The sequence below is a fragment of the Aquarana catesbeiana genome, linkage group LG06 (genome assembly GCF_042186555.1).
Source record: "Aquarana catesbeiana isolate 2022-GZ linkage group LG06, ASM4218655v1, whole genome shotgun sequence".
NCBI lineage: Eukaryota > Metazoa > Chordata > Amphibia > Anura > Ranidae > Aquarana > Aquarana catesbeiana.
In genome coordinates this window covers 61446219-61468995 of record NC_133329.1, presented here as the reverse complement: position 1 = coordinate 61468995, position 22777 = coordinate 61446219, and the positions used below count along the sequence as shown (strand labels likewise).

The 22777-nt window shown below is 45.5% G+C and overlaps 3 protein-coding genes across 3 annotated transcripts in view; all 3 read left to right on the top strand.

Moving 5' to 3' along the window:
- LOC141148537 (E3 ubiquitin-protein ligase TRIM39-like) overlaps nt 1-20749 on the top strand; it is a 47727-nt gene extending 26978 nt beyond the window's left edge. Inside the window, exon 2 of the mRNA XM_073636082.1 lies at nt 20394-20749. Within this exon, the coding sequence (XP_073492183.1) occupies nt 20394-20609 (216 nt within the window). The 3' untranslated portion in view covers nt 20610-20749. The remainder of the gene's footprint in view (nt 1-20393) is intronic.
- Nucleotides 5110-7718, top strand: LOC141148538 (E3 ubiquitin/ISG15 ligase TRIM25-like). The gene has a single exon (XM_073636083.1). It carries the CDS (start codon nt 5144-5146, stop codon nt 6746-6748), a length of 1605 nt encoding a protein of 534 aa, XP_073492184.1. The 5' UTR covers nt 5110-5143; the 3' UTR covers nt 6749-7718.
- LOC141147972 (E3 ubiquitin-protein ligase TRIM39-like) lies at nt 20728-21969 on the top strand. Its single transcript, XM_073635128.1, has one exon. It carries the CDS (start codon nt 20728-20730, stop codon nt 21967-21969), a length of 1242 nt encoding a protein of 413 aa, XP_073491229.1.
- Nucleotides 21970-22777: the final 808 nt, after the last annotated feature.

Sequence of the window (22777 nt, the reverse complement as noted above, 5' to 3'; positions counted from 1 at the left end):
TTAAAACTGCACTGCCCAATTTTTCAAGTGCTACATGTCCGCTAACAGCAATTTTTTTTTTTTTTTTTTTTACTTCTATCTCTTAGACTTTTTAGATAGGCAACAGCATTTTTTTTTTTTACTTCTAACAAAGATGGCAACTCCTGTAGCACTGTCCTGACTGTAAGGCTGGCCATACACTATACAATTTTCTTATTCAATTTCCTTTAGATTTACCTTCAACTATGTAGTGCAAGTGCCTGCCTGATGATATACAAATTGAAAGGGTTTAGGTTTGACCTCATATTATATGGTTTTGGTAAATCTAAAGGAAAGTTGAACAGGAAAATTGTATAGTGTATGGCCAGCCTAAGAAATTGGGTAGTGCAGCTTTGAAAACCAATTTCCTTGCTGACACCATCACTAAGGCCCACTGGTGTCACTAGGGTTGGTGTGACTTGGTAAAATATGGTATCAGCCCCCCCACCCCACCCCTAGACTAGCCTGCTACACTGCTATTTGATAGCGTCACCCAGGGCATTTTTCTCAGAGAAAAGGTGAAGGAGCTCAACCATGACACAGAGAGAGAGAGAGAGAGAGAGAGAGACTGGGTGTGGGAGGGTCCTAAAGGGTCAGTAAATACCAGGGGGGTGCTACATCCAGAGTGTCAAGTTCCGGTGGGGCCGGGGTGCAGAGTTCAGAAATAAAGAGTAAAAAAAAAATGACTTTGTAGCCATATTTTTCATTCTATAAAAAAATATCAAAATGTTATTGGTTGACAAAACATCAATGAAAAAAAGATAAAAAAAACATATACAAGGTGAATGTGGTTTAATACACGTCTCAGTGACCAACCATATAATCCGGGGTCCAAACTGAACCTCACCAGATCAGGTTGGTGAGTTGTGACCAGTTCCTACAGCTTGACTAATAAACCCGTAACCGTTCCCTGCCTGGCCTATAGCAGAATGACGGCCAAGCGGTGCTTCTGTTATCCTGACTGGGTGTCATGTGATGCCCAGCAGGATAACATGCCGGCGTGTGCCCGCGGGGGCGCGCAGCATGGCAATCGGAGGTGCTGTGTGTCAGTTTGACACGCCGCATCTCTGATCATGGTATGGAGCCTCTGACAGAGGCTCCTTACCACATGATCAGCTGTGACCAATCACAGCTGATCATCACGTGAACCAGGTTCCTCGGCCCATGCTGACATGGGGGGTCTGTGCTGATAATCAGCACATTGATTATCGGCACAGCCCCCTTAAGATCTGCCACCACAGCTGCCAGTCAGTGCCCCATCAGAAATGGATGTCAGTGCCCACCTCAGTGCCGATCAGTGTAACATCTGTCAGTGCTGCATATTAGTTCTGCATATCAGTGCCCTTCAATTCTACATATCAGTGCCCATCAGTGAAGAAGAAAACAACATTTTATAACTGAAACGAAGACAAACTTTTTTTTTTTTTTTAATTTTGGTCTTTTTTAGTTTTGTTTAACAAAAAATAAAAACCCCAGTGCTGATCAAATACCATCAAAAGAAAGCTCTATTTGTGGGAAGAAAACTATAAAAATGTAGTTTGGGTGCAGTGTTGCATGACCGCCCTGTGGCTGCTGGGCTGTCTGAGGGCCTATCCAGAAGCAAGAGAGCAGTGTAGGGTTGGGATTTGGGATTGCGGCTTGCAGTCCAACCAGAAGTGACGGTTCTGCCGGCCGGAGAACCTGTCGTGGTCGGAGGGGAAGCTGTCGGCACTAAGGAACAATCCACCTTAGTACCAGGGACCACAGTGAGTAGCTGAAGCAAGTACCGGAGCAGAATTCTCACCAACCGGGGATGGTGAAGAATCAGGAAGCTTCAGCAGGAGGCAAAGCCAGGGACCCAGCCAGCGAAGGGGACGTTTGCAGTGCAGCCTTGTGTGTCAAGCCAGGGACCGAGGGTGACCAGTAGGGTGAAGCTTGAGAAGTATCTGGTGTACCAAGCTAGGGACCCAGCAGAAAAGCGGGGGTGACGCTTGAGGAAGATACTCAGTGAAGATTGGTGGAGCTCAAGAGATTCAGTGGCAGTGAATCAAGTCTAATGAGAGAGACTGGGAGCTCAGTTGGTTGAAGAACTACAAGAAGTGATTGTAGTGGAAGTAAAGGAAATGTTACATCTTGTGTTAGAAACTGTTAAAGAGACAAAAGAGACAGCATTCCTACACATGCAGATGTGGTGTCTTGCTGGAAGCCTTTCCCTGTATGGCTCAGTAGAAAACACATATACGAGAGAGCCCGAGGCTGCACAACCCAAAAAGTGACATACACAAAGATCAACGATCAAAAGTTCCCCAGGGGGTTTTTTAGGCAGCAGTACATTAGAGGTTATTGTAAAAATTAAATCAAATTCAAAATAAATTCGAAATAAATTCAAATATGCAATAGATTTATTGTAAAATACAGGCTCTGGTTCACGTGTAGCAAACAACAGCATAAAACATCACTCATGGTCTATGGTTCACAAATGAACATATTAACAGTAGCGTATAATAAAATTGATATCCACATGAATACCCCGATGCATTTCGACCCATTCTGGTCTTCTTCAGGGGGATTTAGATTCAATAGGTGGATGATGAGGTGAAGATGCATCACACGAACCAGGTTTGTTTAAAAACATGAGGGCTCAGAGATCCCAGAGGCCACACATACCCCCCCACACCCCATAGGTGCATCCACAGTCCAACGGACTTGCAAGGGGTCACACGCTGCCTAAAAAACCCCCTGGGGAACTTTTGATTATTGATCTTTGTGTATGTTCCCTGTATGGCTGTCCTCCTGTAGAAGTCTCGGAGTCTGCCAATTAACATTGCAACTGCTTAAGGGTGTCCTGGCCCTAACCCTCTCTCAGAAAGTTCTGTTCAAGAGAAATAAATCTAATCTCTTTGCATTCAAGAAGTGTCTGGTGCCCATGAATCTATCTTGCACTACAACCACTATGCCTCACAACCCACTCGGTACGGAAGGATGTCAGCAGTTCTTGGATCTGAAGGTTAGCATTAGACTCGAGGAGGCCTGGGACCTTACTACACTATATTCCTAACATTTTCAAGATTTTTACTTTCACTATACCTGCCCTGCTGAGGTCCAGGGCAGGTTTACGGCCCAGCTTGGTGCAGTGTGGAAGGCAGAACGGAGAATGTAGTCTGACATCCATCCTCTGGCGTCTTCATTCCTCCCTAGGGAGAGCGCTTGTGACTTCTGGATGGGAAGCAGGGATTGGGGCTACAGTGCAATGTTGTCTTGCTTGCTCCAGCCCCCCCTCCCCCCTTGCTGTCGCTCTTACTATGACAACCCTAATGGGGGCTGACAGGAACCCAAGCTTCCAGAGGCAGAGCGAGTTTCTCCTTTTCCAGAGACAGGCAATGGGTACAGGCACAGTTTTTGGGAGGCTTTAGCAGCAACAGAGATCAGGTATGGGGTGGTGGACAGATTCCTCTGCATGTTCACAGCCTGGTGCCCTCCCCACCATTGTCCCAGCCCTGCATGGACAGGCCGCCCTCTTTCCTCCTCACCCGCTGAGCCCTGTGCAAGCTAGCTGTCCAATCCGTTGTCAGCACTGACCGTTACCATCTTCCCTTCGCTAGCTCCTCTCCGGCTTAGGACACACAAATGGAGCCAAAAATTCAGAGCTTCTCCCAGCCAATGAGAGCGGAGGGGTTTGGATTGGAATGAAAATTGGAAGGCCAGTACTGGAATCGTTCTACCACTCGTCTGCGAGACACAATCAAGACCCGAGCCAGTAGAAATTGTTGGGTTATGCTGATATGATAGGTAGGCCACATGGGCCCCCTGAAAAATGGGCGGGGTTGCAACTGCAACCCCTATTGCTATGCCCATGGTCCAAGCTGAACCAATGTAACTATGCAGAAATCTCCGTAGCAGGAATTCAGGTTTAAAAAAGGATCCTTATCCTTGTGTTAAATCTTTGTAATATGAATGAAATGCCCTGGATGGGGACGGATCCAATGTTGGGATGAATACCATCCAGAACACATAACATGTCCAGAACACACAGAGAACGGATCTCCTCCATTATTTGGTCTTGTAGCAGAGGGTCTGGCAGGGATCCTGGAAAAGTCCTGTTCGGGATTTACACATCTCCCGGTTCCTTTCTTTCACCTTTCCTCTGTCCACTCCGGGTTTTCCTCCTCTCCCTTTTATGCAATTTAGACTCACCTGCACACAGTCAGAGCTCTGCATCCTGGGGAGCAGACAGGTCTGGTGTTTTGGAGATAAAGGTTGGTAAAAACTGCAGAACTGTGTATGTGGAGGGTTACAAGGAGTAGGATGGGAAAGCCTGGTAGGTAGGATTGCGGATGTGTAGTAAGAGCCGAGACATGGCTGGTATCTGTGAAACAAAGGACACTTACCCCAGGGAGCAGTACACCCACCACTTATCCCCAGCTCAAAGTTGTTTTTTTTCTTATCGCAGCCTCTAAAAAATTAATGAAAAATATTTCTCCTCTACACGATTGAAGACTAATGCGCGTACACACGGTCAGACTTTTCGGCTACAAAAGTCCGACAGCCTGTCCGACAGACTTTTGGCGGACTTGCGGCAGACTTTATAACGAACGCACTTGCCTACATACGATCACACAAAAGTCCGACGGATTTGTACGCGATGACGTACACCGGACTAAAATAAGGAAGTTGATAGCCAGTAGCCAATAGCTGCCCTAGCGTGGGTTTTTGTCCGTCGGACTAGCACACAGACGAGCGGATTTCTGGGTCCGGGGGAGTTACGACGTAAAGATTTGAAGCATGTTTCAAATCTAAAGTCCATCAGATTTGCGGCTGGAAAAGTCCACTGAAAGTCCGGGGAAGCCCACACACGATCGGATTGTCAGCCGGCTTAGGTCCGTCTGACTTTTGTAGACGAAAAGTCCGACCGTGTGTACGCGGCATAAGGAGTTATAGATATGTGGCTTTTCCTCTATAAATTTTATTTTTGGGTGCCATGTTTTATCTGGAGTTCTCCGATTAGAATCCTCAATAACCCACAATATGTAAAAAAAAAATCACTTGGTTTGGTTTTCTTCTGTCCTCTGTAGGGGTTAACATGTAAAGCCTCCACCCTGTTTATGAAACAGATTTTTAGTTTAGTTTCCTCTTCCTTGTTCTCAGAATGGCGTCTGCTGCTCTAGGAGACGAGCTGAGCTGCTCCATCTGCCTGAACCTTTATACGGAGCCGGTGTCACTGAGATGTGGGCACAACTTCTGCCGGGATTGTATTGTGACTGCTCTGGATACACTGGAGGGGTCCGGAGTTTATTCCTGTCCAGAGTGCAGAGAGGACTATGTAGAGCGTCCTACTCTGGAGAAGAACAGGAAGCTGTGTAACATTGTGGAAAACTTCAGATCTACACAACAAAAGGAGGAGAAAAGTGAGATCCTCTGTACATATTGTCTGAATTCACCTGTGGCCGCTGTAAAGACTTGTCTACAGTGTGAGACGTCTATGTGTGCTGAACACCTGGCAGCCCACAACAAGACAGTGGACCATGTGTTGGTGGAACCCACCTCATCCTTCAGTAGTAAAAAATGCTCCATCCACAAGAAGCTTCTGGAGTATTACTGCTCCGAGGACGCCGTCTGTCTATGTGTGTCCTGCTGTCTGGTTGGGAAACATAAAGGACATGAAGTGGAACTTCTAGAAGAGGCTTTGGAGAAAGAGAAGAAGAAACTGAGAGATGTTCTAAAAAAGAGGACTACAAAAAGAGAGAAAGCTGAGCAGAAAATTCAGAATCTACAGGAACACAAGAGGAAAACGCAAGATAAAGCAGATGATGAGAAGAAGAGAGTCACTGCCCTGTTTGAGGATATGAAGGGACAGCTGGAGGTCCAGGAACAGAGAGTCCTGAGTGAGATCTCCAAACAGGTAGAGGAGGTCTCTCAGTCACTCGATGATCTCATTAAACAGTTGGAGATACAGAAGGATGAACTGTCCAGGAAAATTGGTCACATTGAAAAATTGTGTAACATGACCGACCCAATAACTGTCCTACAAAATCAGGAATCGGATACTGATGAAGTCCTTCAAGGTCAGAAATCGGACACAGGTGGCCAGATTGTGAAGGATTCTTGTGTTCATGATCTGGATGATTTTATGATCTCTCTTGTGTTGATCAAATCTATAACTGATCTTATCACTAATATGCAGTTAAAAACAAACTTTGATATACAGGATACAATGAATCTGTTCCTGGATGAAAAAACTGCCCACAACTTTGTGGCTTTATCTGATGATCTGAGAACAGCATCCCTCTCTGAAACCCAAAAGATTAGACCAAAATTACCACAGAGATTTACATTATACCCTCAAGTGATGAGTATGGAAAGTTTTTCCCATGGGAGACATTACTGGGAAGTCGAGGTTGGTGATTGTGGACTACGGTATGTGGGTGTTTGCTATCCCAGTATAAAGAGAGAAGGAAAGGAATCTTGCATTGCATGTAATAACAAATCCTGGAGTTTCTGCATAACTGAAAACCAATATGTTTGTGTACATGACTCTCAATTACAGAAATTAAACCCGGAGTCCCCTGTGCAGAGATTGGGAATATATTTGGATTATGAAGGTGGCCGTCTGTCCTTCTACCAGCTGAGTGACCCCATCAGACACCTCCACACCTTCACCACCACCTTCACCGAACCCCTCCATGCGTCTGTTTATGTGTTTGATGGAGCCTGGGTAAAGCTCATACCTCCAGTGTTTTTTATAAAACCATAATTTACAACATTATTTTTTTTTTCTACATTTTTTTTTCATCACAACCTATTAATATAGATAGAAATCATATTGAAAATTGTATTAGCTGGGACAACCAAAGGAGTCCTAAATTAAAAACATAAATCAAGATTACTCAAAAGAAATCCTGACAATGAATGATATATGATCATTTTCCCTTCTACTAAGCCTTATATTTCAAACTCTTTGGGATCAGAAAGAAGGACACATTTTAGGACAAAGAATGTAGAAAAAGGACACAACCTCCGTCACACCCCCTTTTTTAAAGGCAATGCAAAATGAATGTGTCAAAAATGACTGGTTATAGGTACTTTTTCTTTTTTTTCCCTCATATATTTGTCCTTGATACTGGAATTTAAAAATGACAAATGCCATACTTAAGAGGATGGATTCAGTTCAGTATAAGTTTATAAGTATATGTTCAGTGCAGTATAACATTTTTGGTAGGCAAATATTCCATTTATATTATGGAGGTCTATACAACAGATGGAAGAGCGGGATAAATGAGCTGGAAAGAAGGACATAAGGATTTGGTACTGACAGAGGGACAGTCCCTCCACATCAGGGACAGTTGGGATCTATGTCTTCCATTACCTACTTTCTTCTCACGTTCACAGCTGCTAATAAATGTAATACACTAGCAGAGCTCCCATGTACTTACTATGTGATCACCCAACATCTCACTGCTCTGTGTATGTTCTCACCGATATATCACAACCTACAATGGGATCTAGATAACAGTAAACTATGTTATACATTGCAAATTTGTAATATTCATGTAAATGAGCTGTATACTCTGTCATGTGAAACGAACATTAAAAAAATACATATATCCAAACAGAAAGCAGCTTTTCAAATTATATCAACACTTTCCCGCCTGGCCTATAGCAGAATGACGGCCTGACGGGGACTTTTTTGTATTTTCATTAAAGTTTTGTGATTTACAAACAAAGCCTATTTTGCGTATTTAAGGTGGACATACATTTCACAGAAATGTAACGGTTGCAAGTAGATCACGTACAAGTGTCCATCAAGATAATGGTCTACTTGTGAACATTAACATATAGACAACAAGTGAACACGTGGTTGAATAACGGTATAGAAGTACAGGGTTATATACACTAAGGGGTTATAGGTTGATAAACCTGTATATTTAAACTGTATCCAAAAAAGGAGAGATGAGCGTACGTAGAGGTAGGACGCCGTGGTACCTAAGGACCGCATCTGACCCAATCAGGATTTGGGAGGGGGACCAAACTCAGAATTGTCCCACATATCCCAAATATTGTTGAACCTGGCCACAGCATCCTCCACCAGGGCCGGACGGGACTTTATTGTTTTGACTGGACTTCATATGACTTCCTTCAGAACAGGCCGCTCGTGCGCGGCCCCCGGGGGCGCACAGCATGGCGATCCGCGAGGGACACACCGCATCACCAGTCTCGGCAAAGAGCCTATGATGTAGGCTCTTTACCATGTGATCAGCTGTGTCCAGTCACAGCTGATCACAGTGTAAATAGGAAATGCCAGTTATCGGCTTTCCTCTCCGCACATTGACCGCGTCTGAGGAGAGGAGAGCCGATAAGTGGCTTTCCTCACAGGGGAGATCTTCCCCCATCGCTAATGCCTGCCAGTGCCCACCTGTGATGTCTATCAGTTCCCAAACAATACAATACAACACAATACAATACAATCTCCTGTGCTCAGGAGCTTAGTCCATGTGTAAGTGGTGTAGCCAAACCTTTGGATAGAATATGGAATGCATAGTTGCCAACATTGCAAAAAAAATATGTGGGACACTTTTTTGGCTGTAGGCGGAGCCGTACAATAATTAGGGGGCGGGACATTCGTTTGTAGGCGTGGCTTAGAAAAATTACAAGTGTGGTGGGCGAAGCATGGGCGTGGCTTACGTGAAAAGTAGGCGTGGCTTAAATGGGCGTGGCTCGAGAGGGTGTGGTTAGAGTCTGAGATGAATAAGGGATGGAGAGGGAAAGGGGGAGAGGGGAATGACGGGACAGCAGCCCCAGATCCTACACAATAGAAATATGTGTATTCTAGAAAGTTTGACAATCAGCAGATAAAGATTATTATTATTACATTGTAATATAAAATTAAATCATTCACCTCACCATAATGCCGAATCAGTGGGATCCCTGAGCGTGTCACTAGCCACATCGCCTGCCACCAGCAGTCTGTCCTTGCATCAGATGCCACCGGCAGAGTCTGTCCTTGCATCAGGTGCCCCCGGCAGAGTCTGTCCTTGCATCAGGTGCCCCCGGCAGAGTCTGTCCTTGCATCAGGTGCCCCCGGCAGAGTCTGTATAGACCCCCTCAGTGCAGACCCCCTCAGTGCAGACCCCCTCAGTGCAGACCCCCTCCATCAGTGCAGACCCCCTCCATCAGTGCAGACCCCCTCCATCAGTGTAGATCCCCTCCATCAGTGCAGACCCCCCTCCATCAGTGCAGACCCCCCTCTATTAGTGCAGACCCCCCCTCTATTAGTGCAGACCCCCCCTCTATTAGTGCAGACCCCCCCTCTATTAGTGCAGACCCCCCTCGATTAGTGCAGCCCCCCTCAGTGCAGACCCCCCTCAATGCAGCCCCCCCTCAGTGCAGCCCCCCCCGCTCAGTGCAGGAGCGGCCGGCCGGCGTTCTGCCGAGAAAGTTCCCCTCGGCAAGTAAGGACTCCCTGTACTGCGCAGGGGCAGCGCTTGCACAGTACGGGGCTGGGGAACTTTTCGGCTAGACACGGCGACGGTGGCTCCATGTCTTCTGCTTCAGTGGAGAGGGGAGGGGCCGTGCAGCTAAAGAAGCCACTTCATTGGCTGCATGGATCGAGCCCCCTTCCTCTCTCCACTGACTTACTCAACACTAGGGGGAAGATCGAGCGGCGGTGCCGGCCGCCATTTTGCTGGAGCCAACTGCTCCAAAAAGATAAAAAACAACATTCCCGATTTTCCTTAGGAAAAATCCCGATTCGGGACAGCCTCCAATCAGGACGAGGGTCCCAAAATTGGGATTTTCCCAGGAAAATCGGGACTGTTGGCAACTATGGGAATGACAAAGGTCTTGCTTGACATATTAGTGCCTCCTCATCAGTGCCACCCCATCAGTGCAGCCTCATCAGCACACATTAGTGAAGGAGAAACTTTTTTTTTTTTTTTCAAAATTTTCTGTCTTTTTTTGTTTGTTTAGCAAAAAATAAAAAACCCAGCAGTGATTAAATACCACCAAAATAAAGCTCTATTTGTCTCAAAAAAATGATAAAAAAATTTTTATTTGGGTGCAGCGTTGCATGACCGCCCATCTGAAAATTGGCCTGGGCAGGAAAGGGGTGAAAGTGCCCAGTATTGAAGTGGTTAACACGTTAAAGCTTCTATGTGATTAAGGCCCGGTTCACACTTGTGCGATTCCAGACATTGCATGTGCTTCGCACCGCATTGCTGTGCAGATCACATGCAATGCGATTTCAGCCATACAAACTGTATGGCTGAAATCGCATCCAAATGCTGCAGGAAGCTTTTTTTTAGTTCACACTGGAATCGGATCGCATGGGTGATCAAACCTATGCGATCCGATTCCTGCATCATTTCACAGTTCGCGCTGCGATCTGCGAGAACCGATCTGGGGGTGTCGTTAACTTTACATTGACACCCGCAGCGGTTCGCAGATCTCGGTGTGAACCACTGTGTGATGCGGGTGTGATGCCGGTACCCGCACTGGATTTGCAGGGTTCTAGCATCGCACTAGTGTGAACTGGGCCTAAAGGATAACACCAATTTTGTGGGAAAGAAATTGCAAACACAAAAATAGTATAATATATACACTTGTGACACAAATCCTATTGAAATTCATTAAAAATGTATTTTCCTTTTCAATGTGGAGCGCTGTATTTTTCTTTAAAATGCAATGCAATATGGCTACCTGGATGCGTTCTGTACACCTTCCAACAGGACAATGACCCTAAGCACACAGCCAAGATAACAAAGAAGTGGCTACGGGACAACTCTGGGAATGTCCTTGAGTGGCCCAGCCAGAGCCCAGACTTGAACCCGATTGAACATCTCTGGAGAGATCTGAATATGGCTGTGCACCGACACTCCCCATCCAACCTAACCGAGCTTGAGAGGATTTGCAAAGAATGGCAGAAAATCCCCCAATCCGGGTATGCCAAGCATGTGGCATCATACCCAAAAAGATGAGGCTGTAATTGCTGCCAAAAGTGCTTCAACAAAGTATTGAGCAAAGGGTCTGAATACTTAAGGTGGAACATTAATCAGAAAATTAAGCCCTGCTAGATCACTTTAGGTTGGCCCCTTTTGGGGGTATAGCTATTTAAAACATTATATAATAAGTGCCTATACCGATTAAAATCCAGTAATTTGCTGTCTCACCCTGCTCTGCACATGCTCAGTTGCTCTCCATTTTTAGGCACGGCTGAGTTTGTAGAGGCCGATCTGCTGACAGCCTTAACACAGAAATAAACCCTCCTATCCTTTACAGGTAAGAATGCTGCTTCTGATTGAACTGCAACTGCCATAGTGCTGCACATGTGATCAGTTATGACAGCAGCCATTTGATTGTTTCACAGTTTTGTTGAGGAAAAAATCAAGACAAAATGTTTCTTGAAACGTAAATCTATGGGTTTAGTTCTGCTTTATGACTTACAGCTGGGGCTCTGGGCTTCAGCAAAATGGCAGCCTCTAGAAAGAAGAACAAGAACAATACCGTTTACAGCACACTAATTTTGGCAGCAAAATTATTAATGTGGAATGTACAATATCTCACAAAAGTGAGTACACCCCTCACATTTTTGTAAATATTTTATTATATTATTATCTTTTTATTATTATTATTCTTTTCATGTGACAACACTGAAGAAATGACACTTTGCTACAATGTAAAGTAGTGAGTGTACAGCTTGTATAATGGTGTAAATTTGCTGTCCCCTCAAAGTAACTCAACACACAGCCATTAATGTCTAAACCGCTGGCAACAAAAGTGAGTACACCCCTAAGTGAAAATGTCCAAATTGGGCCCAAAGTGTCAATATTTTGTGTGGCCACCATTATTTTCCAGCACTGCCTTAACTCTCTTGGAGTTCACCAGAGCTTCACAGGTTGTCACTGAAGTCCTCTTCCACTCCTCCATGACGACATCACGGAGCTGGTGGATGTTAGAGACCTTGCGCTCCTCCACCTTCCATTTGAGGATTCCCCATAGATGCTCAATAGGGTTTAGGTCTGGAGACATGCTTGGCGAGTCCATCACCTTTTTTTTTTTAACAACAAGGTTGGTCTTTATTGGAAAAAAATTAAGTTGCAGTACATTATAAGGCACGCAAGCATTGCAGTGAACACATCGATGGAGCAAAAGCAGTACTTATGCAGTATGCGATGGGGGGGGGGGGGGGGGGGGAGAAAAAGGAGGGGAGAGGGGGGGGGAGCATCAAATAATATAGCTCAGTCGAATACAGTGCAGCATAAACCTATAGGGTGGGGACTACAGAAGAGGATAATGTAGAACAATATCACAGGGGGTCGGTCCATGGCTGCCAGACCCTCTCAAATTTACGAGGACAACCTCTACTTATATATGTAAGTTTATACATTGGCAAAATAGCATTGATTGAGTTTTCCCATGACCTTATAGTAGGTGGTGAAGAGGACGTCCATCTAAGGAGGATCTCCTTTTTTGCATAAAAGAGTAGCAATGAAAGCAAAAGTTTAGTGTATCGAGGCCTTTGGTCATCGTCCTGTATGCCCAGTAGGGCCAATTCAGCCGACAGGGAGAGCTCCAGCTGGAGCCGTACATTAATAAACTCGAAGATATCAGCCCAGTAATGGTTGAGTTTCGGGCAGAGCCAGAACATGTGCATATAATCACTGTCCAAAGACTGACATCTTGGGCAGTTTGGGGGTTTCAGCGGGTAAATTCTGTGCAGTCTCCGAGGCGTAAAGTAAATCCTATGCAGGAATTTTGTTTGTATTAATTTGTCCCTAGAGGATATCACCAGCTGGGAGGAATTTTCAAAGCATTCTTCCCAGGTCTCTCTATCCAGGGATGGGATATCTGCCCTCCATTTGTCCCATAATACATCCATTTTTTTGGAATCTGTGCTAAGTAACGTCAAGTATAACGTCGATAGGGGCTTAATCAGGGACTCTTGCGCCAATAGTTCCTCGACCCCATCCGTCAACAGGTCGGGTGGTGTTGGGAACTGAGCCCGGAAAGCATGGCGTAGCTGATAATAGCGAAACAGCATCCCTTCTGGAAGGCCATATCTCACTACCAAATCTTGGAAGGAAACTAGGATCCCAGATGAAACAATATCCTTCAGGACCTTGATTCCATACCGGGCCCACATTTGAGGGTAGTCCATCACCTTTACCCTTAGCTTCTTTAGCAAGGCAGTGGTCATCTTGGAGGTGTGTTTGGGGTCCTTATCATGTTGGAATACTGCCCTGTGGCCCAGTCTCCCAGGGGAGGGGATCATGCTCAGCTTCAGTATGTCACAGTACATATTGGCATTCATAGTACCCTCAATGAACTGTAGCTCCCCAGTGCTGGCAGCACTCATGCAGCCCCAGACCATGACACTCCCATCACCATGCTTGACTGTAGGCAAGACACACTTGTCTTTGTTCTCCTCACCTGGTTGCCGCCACACACACTTGTCACCATCTGAACCAAATAAGTTTATCTTGGTCTCATCAGACCACAGGACATGGTTCCAGTAATCCATGTCCTTAGTCTGCTTGTCTTCAGCAAACTGTTTGTGGGTTTTCTTGTGCATCATCTTTAGAAGAGGCTTCCTTCTGGGACGACAGCCATGCAGACCAATTTGATGCAGTGTGAGGCATATGGTCTGAGCACTGACAGGCTTCAACCTCTGCAGCAATGCTGGTAGCACTCATACGTCTAATTCCCAAAGACAACCTCTGGATATGACGTTGAGCACGTACACCCAACTTCTTTGGTCGACCATGGCGAGGCCTGTTCTGAGTGGAACTTGTCCTAACCGCTGTATGGTCTTTGGCCACTGTGCTGCAGCTCATTTTCAGGGTCTTGGCAATCTTCTTATAGCCTAGGCCATCTTTATGTAGAGCAACAATTCTATTTTTCAGATCCTGAGAGAGTTCTTTGGCATGAGGCGCCATGTTGAACTTCCAGTGACCAGTATGAGAGAGTGAGAGCGAGAGCTACTATGGGGCTTCCGTTGTCCTCCATCTCCAGTGAACCCGTCTACACAGAGAAGCCATGACTGACAGCTCAGCGTGGGATCCGGTCGGAGCGGGTCAGATCGGCTTCCAAAAAGGTATGTATACACGGGTTTTTTTTACAGGGATAGAAAGGTTAGTGTTATATCCCTGGTGTCTATAGATGCAGGAATTTTAGATTTTGCATGGTCTTCCACTTTAATGGCTGTGTGTTGAGTAATTTTGAGGGGACAGCAAATTTACACTGTTATACAAGCTGTACACTCACTACTTTACATTGTAGCAAAGTGTCATTTCTTCAGATATAATAAAATATTTACAAAAATGTGAGGGGTGTACTCACTTTTGTGAGATACTGTATGTTCCTTGCTAAAGAACATTATTTTTTTATCAAGTTGTTATGGGTAAAGTTCTGCTTTAACCACATGCCGAAAGACGGCTACATCGCGGTCGGCTTATTCTGGGTGGGCGTCTGTGGGACGTCCTCACAGTATCGCGCACCCACGGGAACATCCGTGACCATCACGGATCACGGTGTATGGCCGCTGATAGCGGCCGTTTACCACGTGATCGCCCCGTCAAATGACGGAGCATCACTTGTAAACAAACCAGCGTCATGTCATGACGCCGGTTCCTCCCTCCCCTCTCTGTACCGATCTGTACAGTGTGAGAGGAGAGAGGAAGAGGGGGGAGAGATCGTTTGCAGCGCTGTGGGCACTACAGATCCAGCCCACAGCGCTGCTCAGTGCCAATACTCTGCCAGCACTATGCAATACTCTGCCAGCACTATGCAATACTCTGCCAATACTCTACAATACTATGTAATACTCTGCAATACTTGCCAATACTCTGCAATAAATTACACAGAGACAAAGAATTTTTTTTTTCCGAATTTTCCTGTTAACATGCACCTCTGGTAAGCATATATACAAAGGGGTGTGCACGAGGTGGATCGGTGAAGGTGTAGCAGCTTATGGTTCATGCACTTAGATCACTTTGGGATCAGAAGCCTTGTTTTCATTCATTCTACTGCACTGAACTGTCATCAGGAGGAGTTGATTTTTTAATACCACTCTACACTTATCATTATGAGTTTTCTAATGGATTGATGGACAGCTTTAGTAGATGTTGGATCTCTTAATTTTTGTTGTAAATAGCAAAATATGTGAGTATATGACCATTGCACGATATGAGATATTATATTAGTGAATACCTTTTATTCATATGAAGCGCTGTTAATGCTTGATTTTTAAAATTGGGCATTTTTTTTAATATTGATTTGTATTTTATAATAGCGGCTGAAAGTGCAGATAACTTTTTTCAATTGAGTGCTGGGTTCAGGACTACTTGATACTTCTGACATTTACTTTATGTTATACTTACCAATGGTTTTGCACAGAGCAGCCCCCATCCTCCACTTCTGGGATCCCCCGCCAGTGCCTTGGCTCCTCTCCCTGCCAATTCCCCCATTGCCACCTGCTATGGGGGCGCTCATGTGGGCTCGCTCCTGAGCCGTGCTCTGTGTGTTCATTGCGGCTCAGCCTCACCCCCTGCTCCCTCCTTACTGGCTGTGATTGACAGTATCAGGAGCCAATAGCCTCCATGTCCAATGAGGAGGGAGAAAGAGGAGAGAGCCGCTGCTCTCATGCACAGTGCTGGATCAAGATTGGGCTCAGGTAAGTATAGGGTGGGCCTGCATGCAGAAGGTTTTTTATTTGAATGCATTAGTTTTATAAAACCTTCAGTCTTTACAACCACCTTAAGCTTTAAAATAAAGATCCAGTGGCGGGATTACCAGGGTTGCAACAGTCGCACTTGCGAAGGAGCCCTGGCATGCCGTCACTGTGGGGGGGCAGCAGGGTTGCCATTCACACGGCCCTGAGCAGAGAGCGTGTCTCTCATGGAACAGCAGCACAGAGACACCGGCATTGACAGTTCTATTTCCCCCTCTGTCCGTCCTCTCTCGTATGGGATGACAGAGGACACAGCTGATCTGCTCCTCCTTCTTCCCCCTCCTGTGTGCTCCGCGGGCAGTCAAGTGTGAAGCTAAGGAGCTCACATTTCCAGCGGAGCACACAGGAGAGAGGAGGGGGGAGAAGGGGGAGAAGATCAGCTGTGTCCTCTGTCATCCCATGCGAGAGAGGACGGACAGAGGGGGAAATAGAACTGTCAATGCCAGTGACTCTGCGCTGCTGTTCCACAAGAGACACGCTCTCTGCTCAGAGCCGTGCTGTCCTGAGGAGGCAGACGACACTGATGGGATTCACTGATGAGCACTGATAGAAGGCACTGATGGGCACTTATAGGATTCACTGATGAGCACTGATAGGAGGCACTGATGAGCACTGATAGGAGGCATTTATGGGCACTGATGAGCACTGATAGGAGGCATTTATGGGCACTGATGAGCACTGATAGGAGGCATTTATTGGCACTGATAGGAGGCACCGATGAGCACTGATAGGAGGCACTGATAGAAGGCACTGATAGAAGGCACTGATGGGCACTGATAGGATTCACTGATGAGCACTGATAGAAGGCACTAATGGGCACTGAGGAGCACTGATAGGAGTCACTGATGAGCACTGATAGGAGGCACTGATAGAAGGCACTGATAGGAGGCATATATGGGCACTGATGGGAGGCACTGATGAGCACTGATAGGAGGCACAGATGAACACTGATAGGAGGCATTTATGGGCACTGGTAGGATGCACTGATGAGCACTGATAGGAGGCACTGATGAGCACTGATAGGCATTTATGGGCACTGGTAGGATGCACTGATGAGCATTGATAGGAGGCGCTGTTAGAAGGCACTAATGAGCACTGATAGGAGGCACTGATGAGCACTGATAGGCATTTATGGGCACTGGTAGGATGCACTGATGAGCATTGATAGGAGGCGCTGTTAGAAGGCACTAATGAGCACTGATAGAAGGCACTGATGGGCACTGATAGGAGACACTGATGGGCACTGATAGAAGGCACTAATGGGCCCTGATAGGATTCACTGATGAGCACTGATAGAAGGCACTAATGGGCACTGATAGGAGGCACTGATAGAAGACACTGATGGGCACAGATAGGATTCACTGATTAGCACTGATGATCACTGATAGGAGACATTTATTGGCACTCATAGGAGGCACTGATAGGAGGCACTGATAGAAGGCACTGATGGGAGGTATTTATGGGTACCGATAGAAGGCACTAATGAGCACTGATAGAAGACACTAATGGGCACTGATAGAAGGCACTGATGGGCACTGATAGAAGGCACTGATGGGCACTGATAGAAGGCACTAATGGGCACTGATGGGAGGCATTTATGGGCACTGATAGCAGGCACAGATGAGCACTGATAGGAGGCATTGATGGGCACTGATAAGAGGCATTGATGGGTACTGATAGGAGGCACTGATGGGCAGATAGGCCGCATTGATGAGTACTGATAGGCAGCACTGATAGGAGGCACTAATGTGCACTGATAGGCTGCACTGATAGGTGGCACTGATGAGCACTAAGGAACACTGATAGACAGAAATCAGGCAGTATTGATGGGCTCCAATGGGCAGCATTGAAGAATACTGATAGGTGGCAGTGATGGACGCTGTTAGGTGGCATTAATGAGCACTGATAGGTGGTGCTGATAGGCAGAAATGATGGGCACTAATAGGCAGCATTAATGAGCACTGATAGGTAACACTTGTTGATGGGCACTGATAGATGGCACTGTTATCAGTGTAAACAATTTACTGACATTCTTGACAGTTAACGGCAGTCCTTTCCTAACACAGACACAGGGTGGGAGGAAAGGGCTGCGGATAACCGGCAAGTCTGTTTACATGTGATCAGCTGATCACATGGTAAAGGGCCACTGTGATTGCTCTGGATGCATGTGGGAAGCACTATTTTGGGAGGATTTCCATGGACACCCTCCTAAAATTTGAAGCCCGGGGCTTGGATGGAAGGGAGGCAGGGGGGCCCCCATCATGGTTTCTTGCACCGGGGCCCTGAAGGTTCTAGTTATGCCTCTGTAAAGATCCTTATCCTTGTGTTAAATCTTTGTGATCTGATCCAGATGCCTTGGATGGGGAGGGATCCCCTGTTGGGATGAATTCCATTCTATCTAGTTTGTGTTCAGAACACACAGAGAACGGATCTCCTCCATTATTTGGTCTTGTAGCAGAGGGTCTGGCAAAGATTCTGAAAAAGTCCAGTTCGGGAATTACACATCTCCCGACTCCTTTCTTCCACCTTTCCAGACCTCTGATCCTCCGTCTACTCCGGGTTTTCCTCCTCTCCCTTTTTAGCCAATTTAGACTCACCTGCACCCAGTCAGAGCTCTGCATCCTGTGGAGCAGACAGGTCTGGTCTGGTGGAGATAAAGGTTGGTGAAAACTGCAGAGCTGTGTATGTGGAGGGTGACCAGGAGATTGCTAATGTGTAGACAGGTTTTGTTTTGCTGAAATTTTATTTCTTTTCCTCCTGAAGCCCCATACAGCACCTGTAAATGGCACAAATAAAGTCACCACTGTTAGCCAAGACATTACTGGACTGGTATCTGTGAAACAGGTTGCTCACCCCAGATTATAAATGGGCTCTTTTACACTGGTAGCTGCGGAGGGTGTTGGTAAAAAAAGGTGGCCGAGCCGTGGTTTTACTGCCCACCCACTGTAATCCTCACGTTTGCGGCCTGACAGGCCTGTACAAATGGCACTGCAGCAGCAATTGTAGCTCAGGCTGCAGATTTTGACAGGTGGACCCGCCTGCCAAACTTGCCCACTGAGATCTATGGGGCCGCATTGCAGTTGCGGCACATTCCTGCGATGTAAAAGTGCATCAGTAGCAACTCCTGAATGCTTGCAGCCACTGCTATACTGCCCACTGAAAAGGGAACCCATCACAGATCACTTTTCAGAGGACAGTAAGCACACAGTCTGGATTTCTTATCACAACTACTAAAAAATTTTCGGTACAATATTTTCCTACAAGCAATATAAAAACCTCAGCATGAGACAAAAGATAACTTTTTTTTTTTTTCTCTGTAAATTTATTTTTGGGTTTTTTTTGGAGTTCTCCTTTTAAAAGCCTCCGTAACAGAGAATTAGTAAAAAAAATCACTTGCTTTGAGTTCTTTCTGTCTTCTGTAGGGAATCGCTTTAGCCCCTAATCTCTTCATGATGTAGCGCTACCCCCTTAAGGGCCGCTGGATTTTTGGGTTCCCCCTTACATGCACAGCCAAGTGATAGGAATTTTCTGGCATTCACTCAGTAGTCATAAAACCAGTCCGGGGTGCTTCATTTTGTTTTTGGTTTATTAGAGGATAAACTTGGATAGGGATGGGAAGGTATGGGATGTCTAGAACTGTCGTTTGAATGCAACTTGAGGACTTCCGCTACCAAAAAATCACACAGCTGTTCTCCCGTAGGAAAGATAGATCAGCTCAGCTAATAAAGAAAAAGTTCAAATCCCTGTATGCAGGTGCTTTCCTGATTGTGGAAAAATGCCAAGGCACCTGGCTTCACCTTAGAATCCCTAAGCAAGAGGTGTAGGGTAGCTGTGCTGGCTTTAAGTGGCTCTAAACTGTCCCTCCTGTGGAAAGCTAGCTGGGTATTGCACCTGGCTGCTTCTCCTCTATAGGCTCTGGTGTATAGTGGTTGAAGCTACTCACTCTTTGAAGGACCATGTAGCTCAGTGGTTCTCAACCTCAAGTGCCCCCAACAGACCATGTTTTGTGAATTTCTCTTAGATAAAATAGCTGTCCAAAATACCAAGCCATTGACTCTCTGATTTAAAGCACATGTGCCAGGTAAAGAAAAACCTGAAAACATGGCCTGTTGGGGGTACTTGAGGACCGAGGTTGAGAACCACTGCTGTAGATCATGTGCTGACTGCTGAATAGAGCTCCTGCAGGACAGGTCCCAATGGCTCCCACAGTGGCTCAGCTAAGTTTAGCTGAAGCTGAAAGGGTGTGAAGCTTCCTCTGCTGCGCTCTCTGTCTGGCTCTCTTGGTCTCCTTCCTTCTGCCCAGGGACATAGCACCCCCCAGCATAATGGTCCCCTCCAGGTGACAGGACCTTGGTCGCTCAAACATGGCCAGGCTTCAGAATACTTTATGAGCTATCTCTCCACCTTCTGGGCCATCCTCACCCAGGGATTGGAGGAGACTTATTGACTCATAAATATTCAGGCCTCATCTCTACCTTTCCACCCTCTAAGTTCTAGAACTCTCTAGTAGTTCTAGAAGCCAGGGGAAGATGACAGGGACTCAGCCCTTGGAGCTCTGCCAAACTAATTAACCTAAGCTCCTCTGGCTGCAACAGGAGCCCAACTAAATGTATTTACTGTACACAGGGGGTGCCACAATGAAAACTTTTAATTTTGTTTTTCCTATTTTTTTCAGAATGGCATTTGCTGCTCTAGGAGACGAGCTGAGCTGCTCCATCTGCCTGAACCTTTATACGGAGCCGGTGTCACTGAGATGTGGACACAACTTCTGCCGGGATTGTATTGTGACTGCTCTGGATACACAGGAGGGGTCCGGAGTTTATTCCTGTCCGGAGTGCAGAGAGGAGTATGTAGAACGTCCTACTCTGGAGAAGAACAGGAAGCTGTGTAACATTGTGGACAACTTCAGATCTACACAACAAAATAAGGAGAAAAGTGAGATCCTCTGTACATATTGTGTGGATTCTCCGGTGGCCGCCATCAAGACTTGTCTGCAGTGTGAGACTTCTATGTGTGATAAACACCTGACAGCCCACAACAAGACAGTGGACCATGTGTTGGTGGAACCCACCTCATCCTTCAGTAATAAAAAATGCCCCATCCACAAGAAGCTTCTGAAGTATTACTGCTCCGAGGACGCCGTCTGTCTATGTACATCCTGCTGTCTGGTGGGGAAACATAAAGGACATGAAGTAGAACTTCTAGAAGAGGCTTTGAAGAAGAAGAAGGAGACACTAAGAAATGTTCTAGAAAAGATAACTATGAACAGAGAGACAACTGAGAAGAAAATTCTAAATCTACAGGAACACAAGAGAAAAGCACAAGAAAAAGCAGATGATGAGAAGAAGAGAGTCACTGCCCTATTTGAGGATATCAGGAGACAGCTGGAGGTCCAGGAACAGAGAGTCCTGAGTGAGATCTCCAGACAGGTAGAGGAGGTCTCATTGTCACTCAATGATCTCGTCAAACAGTTGGAAATGCATAAGGATGAGCTGTCCAGGAAAATTGGTCAAATCGAGAAATTGCATAACAAGACCGACCCAATAACTGTCCTACAAGATCAAGAATCGGGCACAGGTGACCAAAATTTAAAGGCATCTTCTGTTTGTGATCTGGATGATTTTATGATCTCTCTTGTCTTGCACAAATCTATAACTGATCTTATCACTAATATGCAATTACAAACCAGCTTCGATATACAGGATAAACGCAAACTGCTACTGGATGAAAACACAGCCCATACATTTGTGGTTGTAGCCAATGACCTGAAAATGGCATCTGACACTGGAACACAACAGGTTAGACTACCATTCCCACAGAGATTTACATTGTACAATCAGGTGATGAGTAGGGAGAGTTTTTCCCATGGTAGACATTACTGGGAAGTAGAGGTTGGTGACTGTGGGGATTGGGATGTGGCTGTTTGCTATCCCAGTATAGAGAGAAATGGAAATGAGTCTGGTATTGGATATAATCGCAAGTCCTGGAGTCTCTGTACAACTAAAAGTAGTAAATATGCATGTGTACATGCCTCCTTGATACAGCTGTTATACCCGGTGTCTTCTGTGCAAAGATTGGGATTATATTTGGATTATGAAGGTGGCCGTCTGTCCTTCTACCAGCTGAGTGACCCCATCAGACACCTCCATACCTTCACCACCACCTTCACCGAACCCCTCCACGCTGCTTTCTGTTTGGATAGGGGGGCCTGGGTAAAGCTGGTATCTCCTGTGTTTTCTATAAAACCATAATTCATAACATATTATTTCTTCTTTCTACAATTTTGTCATCAATACAATTAATATAGAAGCCATCTTGAAAATAGGGGCAACTAAAGGAGCACTAAGCTAAGAACATAAAGATTGCCCAAAGGAGATCCTAACTTTCAGAAAGGTACATGTTCTAGTCCCCTTCTACTATCTCTTATTATATCTCCAAACTTTCTGGGATCATAAAGAGGGAAACCTTTTAGGTCATAGTATATAGGAAAAGGACAGACCCCTTTGCCATGTCCCTTTTTTTTTTTTTTAGAAAAGCCATGAAAAATAAATATGTAAAAAATGATTGGCTATAGGTACTGATGGGTTTTGTTTTTTTGGTTTGCTGATATTTGGAATTCCAACATAAAAACGAAAAAAAAAAAAATAACAAAAGGCATAATTTAGAGGATTGATAAAATGTTCAATGGAGTATAACGCTTTTTGTAGTAAAATATAAATATTACATTTATATAGAGGTCTAGATATTGGAAAAGAGAGAAAAACGACCTGTAAAGGATGGACAGATTTGGTACCGACAGAGGGACAGTCCCTCCAAATCGGGGACAGTTGGGATCTAGGTCTTCCATGCTCCCATGTACTTACTATGTGATCAACACCTCACTGCTCTGTGTAGGTTCTCACCAATATATCAGAACTTACAATGGGATCTAAATCCGGTAATGTTAAAATAATGTTACAGTGAACTCTGTTTATACACCGAATACTTGTACTATTAATGTAAATTGGCTGTATACTTCTTTGTCGTGTGATATCTAAAATAAAATTATTCAAACAGAAA